The sequence below is a fragment of the Salmo salar genome, chromosome 04 (genome assembly GCF_965601325.2).
Source record: "Salmo salar chromosome 04, fSalSal1, whole genome shotgun sequence".
Lineage (NCBI taxonomy): Eukaryota > Metazoa > Chordata > Actinopteri > Salmoniformes > Salmonidae > Salmo > Salmo salar.
In genome coordinates, this window is record NC_138294.1 from 42,727,126 (window position 1) to 42,740,861 (window position 13,736).

The 13,736-nt window shown below is 42.6% G+C and overlaps 1 protein-coding gene across 1 annotated transcript; it reads right to left on the bottom strand.

The window, feature by feature from the left end:
* Window positions 1–4,641: 4,641 nt before the first annotated feature.
* LOC106602920 (uncharacterized) lies at window positions 4,642–7,282 on the bottom strand. The gene is made up of 2 exons (XM_014195929.3): window positions 7,164–7,282; window positions 4,642–6,032 (listed from the first exon to the last, which is right to left on the bottom strand). Exon 2 carries the CDS (start codon window positions 6,028–6,030, stop codon window positions 5,140–5,142), a length of 891 nt encoding a protein of 296 aa, XP_014051404.2. The 5' UTR covers window positions 6,031–6,032; window positions 7,164–7,282; the 3' UTR covers window positions 4,642–5,139.
* Window positions 7,283–13,736: the final 6,454 nt, after the last annotated feature.

Sequence of the window (13,736 nt, forward strand, 5' to 3'; positions counted from 1 at the left end):
AGTTTACGTTACTTTGTAACATTTGGCCAACACCATAATGTCGCAGCTAGCGCAGGTATCTGGATAGTTGTGTGATGCAGAACTCAATCACAGCAGAACTGAAACTAACTGCCTTATCATGAAAACCAATTTGTTATCTTAGCTACAATTTCACTACACTAGCTAGCTAGAGGGAGTATTAATCATTGAATGTGTGAACTCTAATTCTGTAGTTCTGGATTGATTTGAAACTGGTTCAGCCAGCGATTGCAGATGTTAACCTTAGCTAGCTAGCAAATTTTCGGGCACATTTCGACTTTCATAAAAACTGATTCTAAAACCACAAAACACCTTAGCTAGATGTAGAATTAGGTAGTGAAGACTTGCTCATGAAAAAAAAAAATCAACATTAGCTACAGGTTTATATGTTTTTGGCAAGATTAACTCTCTTTTGACGATGTCGTCTTGGTAAGATTTTAGAATGTTAGCATCATTAAATGTATTTTTTTTGGTCTGTGACTTAGGCTTTTTCTGTCTCCTCTAGTAACTTATTTTATATGGACAACTGGTCCCCTTAAGCTCCCGTGCTAATGCAAACCATTTATGATTTCACCCACTCTTCACAATGTAGGTCTATTGTTTTAACAATGTTCTGTAGCAATGTAAGAATTTGCTCTTGAGTGGAGCAGTGGTCTAAGGCAGTGCATCTCAGTGCTAGAGGTGTCACTACAGACCCTGGTTTGATTTCAGGCTGTATCACATCCGGCCGTGATTGGGAGTCCCACAGGGTGGCGCACAATTGGCCCAGCATGGTTAGGGTTTGGCCGGGGTAGGCCATCATTGTAAATAAGAATTTGTTCTTAACTGACTGGCTTAGTTAAATAAAGGCTCAATATCTTTTTTTAAAGTAATACGTGTTTAGAACAGTCAATAATATTGTAGTGACAGTCTATAGCAGTGTAATAACTGTTTTGTACAATGTACAGCACATCTACCAATGCACAGATGCATTTCAAGAGCCTAAATTATTTTGTTTATTTTGCTCACCACGGACAGAGTAGTATACTTTTTTTTACACCGGTGTGACATAGGATGTGAAATCTGAAACCACTTGAAGCTGGGCTGTACCTCCTACCTTTCCAATCGCTCTTCCGACAGTGTGAGGGAAAAATCCTGTATAACTTCTTTAAGCTTGTATAGCAGAGACAATGCAATGAAGAATTACTTTAATAGTTCTTAATGTTAAACTTTGTTATGCACATGTGCTGTAGGAGCCTTAAACCTGTACATTTCTACTGTGTGTTTGAAGGTCTTGTAAGAAGGAGCTGGTATTTTTCCGCTCTGCCTCTGTTCAATTTAGTCACACGGTGTCACACCAGCCTTCTCTTTGGTTCCCCCTCCTGTCCAGCTCAGGTGTTTGGCGTCACCGGCCTTCTAGCTGCTGCCCAACCTACTGCTGGCACACGCCCTTCACTCATCAACCCCGGACTTGTCTAGTCATCATTACACACACCTGGTTCCAATCCCCACTCTATCGCTATATATACTCCCTCTGCCATTTGTCTTTCTCGGTCATTGTAAATGTTACTTGTTTTTCTGAGAGGAATCTCTCCTATTTCCTGAGTACTTTATATTTTGCACTTTGGGTTCGCCCTGTGCCTTTTTGTTTATGAAGATATATTTTGAGCACAACAGTATTTGGGTTTCGTCTCGCTTTGATCTATGGTGCTTACATAAATTCAGTAGTTCTAAACCTGCGACAGCTTCCTGCCTACTCATCTCTACACCAGTGACACACAGTCAAGACAAAGAGCCTCTAAGAGTGACCACAGTTTTTCAGTCCATCCTGTCTTTTACCATCTTCCAAGGGTACAGCTGTGTGGAGATATGAAGAGGACAGAAGCTGGCTTGAACAGAGGAGTAACGGAACTAACGTTATCACTTGTTTGTGCACTATGACCTGATACACATAGCCACAAGAAGAAAACAAGGTAGCTTATGATGCCCTGAACCTGCCCAGGAAGGGGTGGAACCAGCCATGACTAAGCATTTTTAGGTCCACTATATAAGACCTCAGCATTTCCTCTATTGTCAGGCTCTATTGCAATAATTAATTGATATTCAAGTATGATTGCTTGAAGAATTATCCAAGTCTCTCCTGATTCTTTAGAACTTCCACAACAACTGTCCATCAACTCCTGGCTGAACCCTACATTACAGCCACTGACAAAGCACATGCCTGATATCTTTACATCATAGTGCAGCAGGTGATAGGGATTTCATCGCTATAGCACATTCAGCGATCAATTTATTGCCATTCATCTAAAATAATTCATAGATTTTAAACAAAAAATGCATTCTGTTTGTCATAGATGGACAAGATTAATATGAGATGAAAGGCGAGTTCCTAACGAGTTCAGATAAGATAATGGAGCAATATATATACCAAAAAAATAAGATGATCTTTGAGAAAATAGCAATCATCCAACTACAAACGAGACAGTCAGGGAGAATCTGAAATTCCAAAAATGTCATGGCAAGGGGCACCTATTGATTTTCTTATAATGTTTGAGTCATTCAGATAGCATGAAAACAAAGCACAATACCAGCACTAGTAGGAGACATCAAAGGATACACTATGAGACACTATTTAGTGTGTTTCAACTGTGAAATATATTTTTAAACAGTTCTCCGTTAACTCTTAACATGGTCTAAAATCTGTTGCAGTTGTCTTATATATGGCTATACACAGACAAGTTATATTTACATTATTTAGCATAATTAATTCATCATTACTGGTGGTTCGCACATGTGACTGACCAATACCTCACAAGGCTTTCTCTAAGTTGAGACCTTGAAACTGAGATACCTTGGTTTTTCCCATAGCAACATTCTGGGCGTACTGTCAAGTTTCTTATCAGTGATAGTGAGGATTCCTCCATACACGATCAGTCAGTCACCTGCATGAACTCATCGAATTGGTTAAGAGAAAAGCAGCATTGATTTGATACAAACATAACATTTCCCTCACAGGGTCTCAGGGACCAAATCGAATTTCTGTTGCGCCTTATTCACTACACTGTTTGTGTGAAGGCCATTTCAGACCGTCAATGTGCTCTCTCTGCTGTCTCCCGTAGTTCGAGATCAGCTCGTTCATTTTGTTGACGTTGAGGGATAGGTTATTTTCCTGGCACCACTCTGCCAGGGCTCTTACCTCCTCCCAGTAGGCTGTCTTGTCGTGTTGAAGACATGGATGTCTCATGGTATGGTGTGTTATGCAAAATAGGTCAAATTTGAGCACCTTAATCTCTTGAATGTTTTGGCAAAAAAAGTCACTTTCTGAGCACTTCTACCATGGGCAAACATGTATGGGAATTTTTGTTTAAATCAAAAGGGGTGCCATCAAAAAGTGATTGAATTAAAATGGATTTACCCTACCTCAACAAGAGGCCAACGTACTCTTGTGTCCTGACTGCTATCACTCACTGGAGGACACTGTGTTACTTGTTTGCACAAATCAGCCATTGGACTGACAAAGTTATTATTGAATCTCAGTTGTATATTCATTATTGTAATCTAATTTCTGTAAATCCTTTTCACAAATAACATCCCTGGTTAATTCTAGGAATTTAGAATCCGTCATAATGCTTCAAGATATAGGGCAGGGGGCCTCCCGAGTGGCGCAGCTGTCTAAGGCACTGCATCGCAATGCTAGAGGCATCACTACAGATCCAGGTTCGATCCCGGGCTGTGTCGCAGCTGGCCGCGCCCGGGAGACCCATGTGGTGGCGCACAATTAGCCCAGCGTCATCTGGGTTAGAGGAGTGTTAGGTCGGCTGGGATGTCCTTGTCCCATCGGGCTCTAGCGACCCCTTGTGGCGGCCGGGCGCATGCATGCTGGCTTTGGTCGCCAGCTGTACGGCGTTTCCTCTGACACATTGGTGTGGCTGGCTTTCAGCTAAAGTGAGCAGTGTGTCAAGAACCTGTGCTGCTTGGCGGGGTCGTGTTTTGGAGGACGCATGGCTCTCGACCTTCGCCTCTCCCGAGTCCGTACGGAAGTTGCAGCGATGAGACAAGACTGTAACTACCAATTGGGGAGAAAAAGGGGTAAAAAAATTGATACTGAGCAGGACTTCAATTTTATTATCTCCCCATCACAGAAGGGTTTTGGATAACTTGTTTATCTTGCACTATACGGATATATTTCCTAGTGCAACAGGTCTAGGTTTTGGACACTCAGAGGCAGGGTAAAACACATAATTTTATTAGATTACGAGCCAAAAATGGACAGAGTTAGAAAAGCCATACCATACAAGATCAAACGATTGTATTGTCAACCATTTACAAGTTAATTATACTGTTTTCTTTCCATTTGTATATTTTGACACAGAGTTCATTGTACTGTCATGGAGGACCATTAAACACAATCAAAAAGTAATATACAACGTCACATGCTGTTTCACTCAGTGTGAATATGATGTACTGTTTCATCATGGCTTTACTTAGTGGAAGATTTAAATAGACTCATCAGTTTTGCACAGATCTACATTGTCATTGCATAACTCATATCATACATGAGAGAGGAAATCGCAAGAGACATTTTCAGAACCACTGAGAATAATCTGAGTTTGAATGCTCTCCTACAGGGAGCCTGAACTAGCTATAGGATCACATTATCCTCCGTTCTGATTCTAAAACTGTACCATTCCAATTTTTATGAAAAGTAGAATGTTTTTATTTGACCAGAGTTATCATTTGTCAATAATGGAGTGAGCTATCACTCACTCAATAGTAAAGATTATGATCTGTCATTTTTTGTAGTCATATGTCTTTGTGCATAATCCTTATAGCAAATTCTGCATCTTTTCCACACATCTTTACTCTCCCTAATACTTGTCTCGCGTGATCATCCTTCCAAAATCTGATGTCTTCTAAGCACTGTCAACATTCCACTTACTGTAATATGTGTGAGGCATACGCTAGTCTACAATATGTCTTACACTACATACTGTACAAAAAGGGCAGGCATGAAAACTCAATTTGTACATGTTACCACATGGACCTGCATTGTCCAAATGTACCAATTAAGCGGTACATAAGTACATCAAGGATCCATAATGTACAATACTTAAAAGTGGGAATTAACAACGCTACACAAGTTTACATCTCTGCGATGGCAGGAAGCATGCACGCCCTGATTCTTGCTTCTCTCCAGGCCGAGCGACAGTCAGCGATCCAGTGTGATACCATTGTGTGATTGTCCATGTAGCGTGTGCACTTCCCCCTCTCACCTGCAGGTGCCCTGTCTGGGTCATTCTGGAACCTCCATGAGAATGAGCTGGAGGCATCAGGTTTCTGCTGGTCTGATGAGGATGTCTGTGGTGGAGCAGGGTCAGGGTTTGGCTTCTTTTGGTCAGTGGGGTCCACCAGCCATAGCTCACGGCAGCTGTTTTTGCGCTGGGTCAGGGGTGAGGAACACATGCGGGGGAAACTGTTGGCACGTACCGGGGGTTGTGGTCGACGCTGGGTCGCACTCTGACTCCCTTCACCCATCCAGCCCTGTGAGCCATGGGCGCGACAGGCGGCTGAAAGGAGTCCTTCCCTGTGACCGTAGAGGAACTCCAAGGGGTCAGAGACACTGGGGACAACCCTACTGGAGGTCTGACGTGAACTGACATCCACCACTCTCTCTGGGCCACTACACTCATTCTGACTCTCCTCTTGCTCTAACTGTGTGTGGCGGCTGACCTTAGAGATCAGAGGCTGACAGGGTGGCACAGGGTCCCTCAGTCTGTGCAGCCTCAGGCAAGGCCTCAGGGAGGCCAGAGCGCCCACCGTGAGGATGTCACAGTCAGGTTCTCCCTGGGGGAAGGTTGGTTGGGCGAGCTGGCAGATGGACAGGAAGTAGTCATGGGTAGACAGTGAGTGTACCTGACCATGGGGAGGGAGGTGGCGGCTGTTGGCCTGGTTCATGTCCTGGACCAGCTCCTCATAGCCCTCCCTGATGGTGGGCAGGCACCTCTTAGCCAGGAGTCTGGAGCGGGGTCGCATGCCTAGGAAACAGGAGGGAGAGAGAGGCTGGTCAGGTCAGTCTCTGAGAATAACTTTTTGTTTTTGCAAAGCTTGGATTGTGGAAAATGTAAACAATGCCATGAGAATGACACATTTTTTTATGAATTATCAATTTGCATCTAGTTAAATACAGGAAAAAGTCAAAAACAGGCAAAGTGTAATTGACTGTGCTCTTTGTATGTTTTTTAAATACATAATTGCATATGAAATGCATTTGTGTATTTGATTCGTATGTGCAATCTTTTACAGGAAAGATGTGCTGAGCCTGTCTCCATGGTAACCTCGCTTTCCCTCATCACATCTTAAGGTGTGCTCATATTAGACACACACACTCACATAATCCACCCACCTAATAACCCACACATACAGCACACAATCCACCCACCTAATAACCCACACACACACTCACATAATCCACCCACCTAATAATCCACACATACACCACACAATCCACCCACCCAATAACCCACACATAAACCACACAATCCACCCACCTGATAACCCACACATACACCACACAAAAACATGTTCACACACACTAATAAATATATAAAAGCACAGATTAACATTGAGTGGGTTTAAACTATTAGCTTTCCTTTTATTGAAGGTAACACAGCACAGCTCTCCATTTTAGGACCCCATGTAAACAACTCATTATGCCCCTCCCTATTCTCATGTTGTCTCAGGAACAGTGAGCTTAGAAGACAGACTGACAAACCGACAGTCAGACCAGTGTTACTAACTTACATTAGGCATGGGGACTTCATTCACATAGCAAAACAAATCCCTATTACATAATCTCATCTAGTATCCTAAAAATATCTTAATTTTATGCAGAATTTTAAATATAGGTTATCACGTATATTTGTTCTACACATCCCATAGGGTACCAAAATACTTTAACTTGAATTAATGACATTTTAAGCATATCAACTATTTTGCCATTGAGCATCAGCACTTACATTGTTTTTTGTGTACTTATTGCCTGGCCATTTACGCAGCTATGATATAACCATTCAATTTCCTCAGGGCACGTACCATCTATTAGTATTGCTATCAGTCCAGGTGTCTGGCTTTGCCTGTTCTATGTAGAATGCAGCAGAGCTTCCTACCTGTGTCTTATTTGTGTTTCTGGTGGTGTCGTTTGCTCGTTTTCGTTGCCTCTCAATCCTCTCGCTGTCTCTAGCCAAGCTACCCCAGAGCTCTGTGCCTCCGACCAACATACAGCTACAGAACGAAAAGAACGGTTTATCCCACCCCCTTTCTCTCTCTCGCTCCCATGCCCTCCCTCTCCTCCCTTAGCCGGCTAAAAATAGCACCTCCATCCCATTTTGTGGCTGAGCATAATCATGTGCCAAATGGATTTTATTGATGTACAGAGTAAGAGTGTGGAAGGTACAAGGAGTGAGTGGAGTGGCAAGAAAGGGAAAGAGAGAAGAGAGTAGGAGGTTAGGCATTAGGAGGAAAGAGGCGGCATTTAGAGGAGGATGAGGTCGTGGAGAGGAGGATGAGAGGAGAACAGGATGAGGAGGAGAGGATAATGGTCCCCATGATTCAACACGGGGTCGTGATGCAAGAACACAGGAGTGCCCCAGGGGTGGGTCCTTTCACTGTTGTTGTTCTCTCTCGACCAACCAGTGGAGGTGGTTAAGTGTTTAAATATCTAGGGACACAAATTGATAACAAGCTGAGTTTTTTTTAAAGAAAGCCAACGCCTGTTTTTAATCAGGAAATGAAAGGGGTTTGGGGTCAGCCAGGATGTTCTGGAGAGGGTGTACAGCAGCTTGGGCGAGAGCATCCTCACGTTTAATATGACAGTCTGGTATGGTAATCTGAGCGTGAGGAGCAAAAGCAAACTGACCAGAATAGTAAACACAGCCAGCAAAGTAATTGGTCGACCACAGGCACATTTGAGCATTCTGTTCCACAAAGCAACCAAAAAGAAGACACTGGCTGTCATTAGCAACCCCTCCCACCCTCTACACCCTCAGTTCGAGAGGCTTCCCTCTGGCCGGTGCTTCAGAATGCCCATGGCCAAGAAGAACGTGTTCAAACATTCATTAGTTCTTTGTGCTGATGGACTACTAAATGCAAAGTAAATTGTATCGGTATATGTACTTCTCTATCTAGTGCAGCTGGGACAGTGGTCGTTTGTGAGTGAATGTATTAATGTCTTAATGTTTTAATACTTGTTTCGATATCTCACAATTGGATTTCTCAGGTGATCACAAGTAACCGATCACACAACGTCTGTCGGAGATAAACAGGTGGCGAATAAGGTGAGCCCATTCCTCCTCCTGAGGCGCCACTCGCCCGCCTTATGGTCATTCTTGCATCTCTTCCTTGCGGAAATGATCACGACGGCTCCTGAAGCTTTCCTCAGCATGACTTAAATTCCTGAATTCCTACATAACAGTTCACAGGCGAATGTTGAGGTTAACCCTGCCGAACGTAGGACCTCAGCTTTTATCGACAGTGTTTAGTACTTACCGAAAGGAACATTTTGGTTCGAGTCGAATTGCTTTTCTACTTCTCAGTCTCTGGTGACAGCTACTGTAACATGGCTAGCTACCGAGACTCAGTTAGCCCACGCTGCAAGGCTTAAGCTAACTTGGCTAGTTAGCTGGAAAGCAAACTAGCCACACTTCTACCTGCACATACGATAGTATTGCTAGCTCCCTTCTCTTGTAAACCTACAGTACCAGTCAAAAGTTTTGACACACCTACTCTTTCCAGGGTTTTTCTTATTTTTACTATTTTATAGGTACAGTATCTTGATTTGATTACATAAGTATTCAACCCCCTGTTAGAATCACCTTTGGCAGTGATTACAGCTGTGAGTCTTTTTGGGTAAGTCTCCAAGAGCTTTGCTCACCTGGATTGTACAATATTTGCATATTAGTCTTTAAAAAATTCTTCAAGCTCTGTCAAGTTGGTTGTTGATCATTGGTACACAGCCATTTTGAAGTCTTGCCATAGATTTTCAAGAAAATGTAAGTCAAAACTGTATCTAGGCCACTCAGAAACATTCAATGTCGTATTTGTAAGCAACTCCATTGTATATTTTGCCTTGTGTTTTAGGGTTATTTTCCTGCCAAAAGTAGTGGAGGCTGCTGAAGGGAGGACGGCTCATTATAATGCCTGGAATAGAGTGAATAGAATAGTATCAAACACATGTTTGGAGTTGGTCTAGGTTTTCTGGGATGATGGTGTTGATGTGACACAATCTCAATCACACTCCAAACTGACCTTTCACACCTGGACAAAAGGAACACCTATGTGAGAATGCTGTTCATTGACTACAGCTCAGTGTTCAACACCATAGTGCCCACAAAGCTCATCACCAAGCTAAGGACCCTGGGACTAAACACTTCCCTCTGCAACTGGATCCTGGACTTCCTGACCGGCCGCCCCCAGGTGGTAAGGGTAGGCAACAACACATCTGCCACGCTGATCCTCAACATGGGGGCCCCTCAGGGGTGCGTGCTTAGTCCCCTCCTGTACTCCCTGTTCACCCACGACTGTGTGGCCAAGCACAACTCCATCACCCTCATTAAGTTTGCTGACGACACAACGGTGGTAGGCCTGATCACCGACAACGATGAAACAGCCTATAGGCAGGAGGTCAGAGACCTGGCAGTGTGGTGCTAGGACAACAACCTCTCCCTCAATGTGAGCAAGAAAAAGGAGATGATCGTGGACTGCAGGAAAAGGACGGCCGAACACGCCCCCATTCACATCGACGTGGCTGTAGTGGAGCAAGCCGATAGTTTCAAGTTCCTTGGTGTCCACAACAACAAACACAGCAAGAAAGTTATGAAGAGGGCACGACAACACCTATTCCCCCTCAGGAGACTGAAAAGATTTGGCCTGGGTCCCCAGATCCTCAAAATGTTCTATAGCTGCACCATCGAGAGCATCCTGACCGGTTGCGTCACTGTAAGGCGCTACAGAGGGTAGTGCGTACAGCCCAGTACATCACTGGGGCCAAGCTTCCTGCCATCCAGAACCTATATACTAGGTGGTGTCGTGTCTTTGGCTATGCCGGATTAAGTGATATGACATGCTATCCTATAAAATCCTTTCTCTGTAATTAATATTACCTGATTAAGCTAATCATGTAAATGTAATTAACTAGAAAGTCGGGGCACCACGGAAGAACGTTTATAGAGCCGTTATCTTCCGAATAAACTCTTAAAATACTTAGTCATATTTTACATCGATAGCAGTCAATATTAACCCTTATCTTATTTTCAGTCTCATAATGAAAGTTGTAAATTCTTGGCTATCTTCATGAACCCTGGCTAACAAGTTGAATCAGCAATACAAAATTGGGTTTAATTATTTATTTACTAAATACCTAAACTAATCACACAGAATTACAAATACACCGAATACAAATGATGTCATACATGATGGCTGGTTACACAAAGGAAAGGGGGTTGGGCTTGAATGAAAGAGCGGGAAGACTTAGGAACAAAGAAACAGCAGCTATGCTATCGTAAATACATTATCTTATGCATTCTAAATTACCGCCCATTTGAAAAAGGAAAATGCAATAAATATTTACTCTGAGCTGCGCTTCGGTAGATTGGTCGTAGATGCTGGCCGGGTTGGCCAACAGATCTTCCTGTCCTCGGAAGAATGTCTCTGGTGGTAAATTGGATACGTGGTGGTATCTTTGTCTGTCTGTTAGACTGGATCCGTCGTCCGTCCTTTCCTAGCCCCCGTCTACAGCGGCCGCTGCTAACTCAACGGCTAGGAAATATCACTTCTGTAGTGAATAAGCTCAAAGTTCATACCATTCGCCACCAAAGCTCACGCCGAGGTTGGCTTAGTTCTGTACTTGACGTGTGTCCTTCTAACGTAGAGGCTGCAGACCTCACGTACTGGAACCATGGTTATCTTTACGTCAAAGGCTTATATAGTGGAGAGGGAGAAGGATGTGTTTCATCGTTTATAACCCGTCTCTTCACAGGGGTGGGCCACTGATCAAGCAGGGCACTTTCCTTATGAAAACCCAATTCTCTCATTTGGAAGCTAAAATTACATTTAATCTCCTAACAAACAATTTCAATATCAAACATTTCAATTGCAAAACAATTCCATGTTACTCTGATAACTAGAGGGTGTATACTTTCTCAGGTACAGTTTATGTCGTCCTGTCATCAGTCATAATGTCTCAGATGACAACCGAACTGACATCCATACTCATTACATTCCCAAGCATATTTCCAACTGGTTTTATTACCAAAATATGGTTCCTTTTCCCCATTTGTTTGATGTTCCCAGACTCTCTATATTTAACATAGGCTATTCAAGTCCTTCAGTAGGGTCAGAAAGAGAGGGGAAGGGAGAAAGGTATTTATGGGGGGGTCATAAACCTTACCCACAGGCCAATGTCATGACAGTGGTGTCAGAGGAAGGCCCAATTTTTTTTTTAAATACTCCAGTCACCCAAGTCATAGACTGTTCTCTCTGCTACCACACTGCAAGTGGTACCGGAGCACCAAATCTAGGTCCGAAAGGCTCCTTAACAACTTCTACCCCCAAGTCATAAGGCTGCTGAACAATTAATCAAATGGCCACCCGGACTATTTTTATTGACACCCCCATAGTCACTTTAACCCAACCTACATGTACAAATTACCTCGATTAACCTGTACCCCCGCACATTGACTCGGTACCGGTACCCCCTGTATATAGCCTCATTATTGTTTAATTGTGTTACTTTTGTATTTAAAAAATAATAATTTTTACTGCAATTTATTTTGTCAATATTTTCTTAACCAACAATGCAGTTGGTAGAGTTAAGGCTTGTAAGTAAGCGTTTCATGTTAAGGCGTTAACCTGTTGTATTCTGCTTGTGACAAATAAAATGGCACAGATATCAAGACGAATCCTCTATCTATCTCTATGGGGGATGATTTTTCATGAGCACAGTTCCTGCCCACATTTTAAACCCTGCCTTCCCACACTTGTGATGTGTTAGGAGGGATGTTTGTCTGAAGAGGACCCACCCCAGAATTGTTTTCCCCCTCCGTCATTGAAACCAGACCCTAGGCACTCTCTGTTACCTAGGGTCTGGTATTCAAGACTAATTCCTACCTTTACTCATCAATCAATGTGTCGCTTATCACATGGTCATATCACATAATCACTTATATCAGATGGTGTACAGTATCAGATGGATTGAAAATTATATTACACAGGAACTATATTCAATCACATCCACTGTTTGGGTTTCTGATGAAAGTAAAACATGTCCAATCCTTTTACTCTGCATGAATGCATGTAGCCTACTCAATGAAACAATGTGAAATTAAATTATAATTCATATCAAATTGACTTTCTGGCTGTGTGGAATTGCTGTTTTTGACTGATCCCAGAAACCCATACAGATAAATGAGACACGAAATAGCAATCAGGTGGAGGTTAAAGACAAGAAACAATACAAACAACAACAACATCAACAAACACATGGCTGGAACAACCCATACAAAAAAATCTACATAGTGACACAAAATTGCCTATATAAAAATAAATTCTTCAAATTCTCTTCAGAAAAGGAATTAAAAAAATATTTATAACGGCAGGGGTACATATTATATATACATATACATATATTCATCTTTTGAAAGTAAGGCTACAATAGAAATTGAGACTTTCCATGGTATAGCCTATATTATTGTACCCGCCTTTAATTGCATCTACAGGAAATGTTGAAATAGGTCTAGAAGACAAGACAGGCATTAGTGCCACCCGGTGGACACCGCAAGGTGTTCAGCATCATAGAGAGCCTAGTTCTCCACTGCACATTATTATTACCTCATTACCACTGGGGGAGCAAGAGATGGTTTGGCATTGCAGGCCTACAAATTCCTGAAAATGTATTTTATTTGGTATGCAATCTTCATTATGTGGATATTAGCATTCTTTACCATTCTTGACACAGTTCAAAAGTCAAAGGAGGACAACAGTAGTATATTTCAATTGCAGTTTTATTACATTATCAGATTATCAGGTATGAAAACATTCAGTTTATATTGTTGTTTCCATTGACAAATGTGTTAGAATACTACAAGGTGATTGTGCTGCTGCTAGTCCTATGAGCACATGGCTCATGCACCTGCTGTGTGAAAAGCACTAAACATTTGGCATTATTTAGGCTGGGTAGTAATTATATGCCCAGTATGATACGGCTAGCAAACTTTATTAGCAGATAATGACAACATGACAATAACAGTAGCTTTAGATGATGTAATGAGATGGAGGAGGGGATGGGATGAGTGGGCGGATTGCTGGGCAATCAGACGTCACTAGATGCAGAATTTCGTCTGGAGGGAGAGGAGAGATTTAAAGGATGAGGAGAGGAAAGAGGCAGAATCAAGAGAGGCTTGATCAGGTGCTGCGGCTAGTTCTTCCTGTCACTTGTCCTCGACAGGCAGCCAGTCTCAGTCAGGAGTTCAATAACATGGGCCTGGTTTAGTTGGAAGCCCTCTCACCATGTCAAGGCACAGGTCGAGAGAAGGATTTTGTTTTTAATTAAGGCCTTTAACCCCCTACTCTATCTTTGTAGTGCTTGACCTGATGGGGCTTGGATAGGTGTAGCAATATGGCAATATGACTCAACCCTGCTGTGTAATGGACTCCGGGACAATTCTGCCATATTACATACACAAATC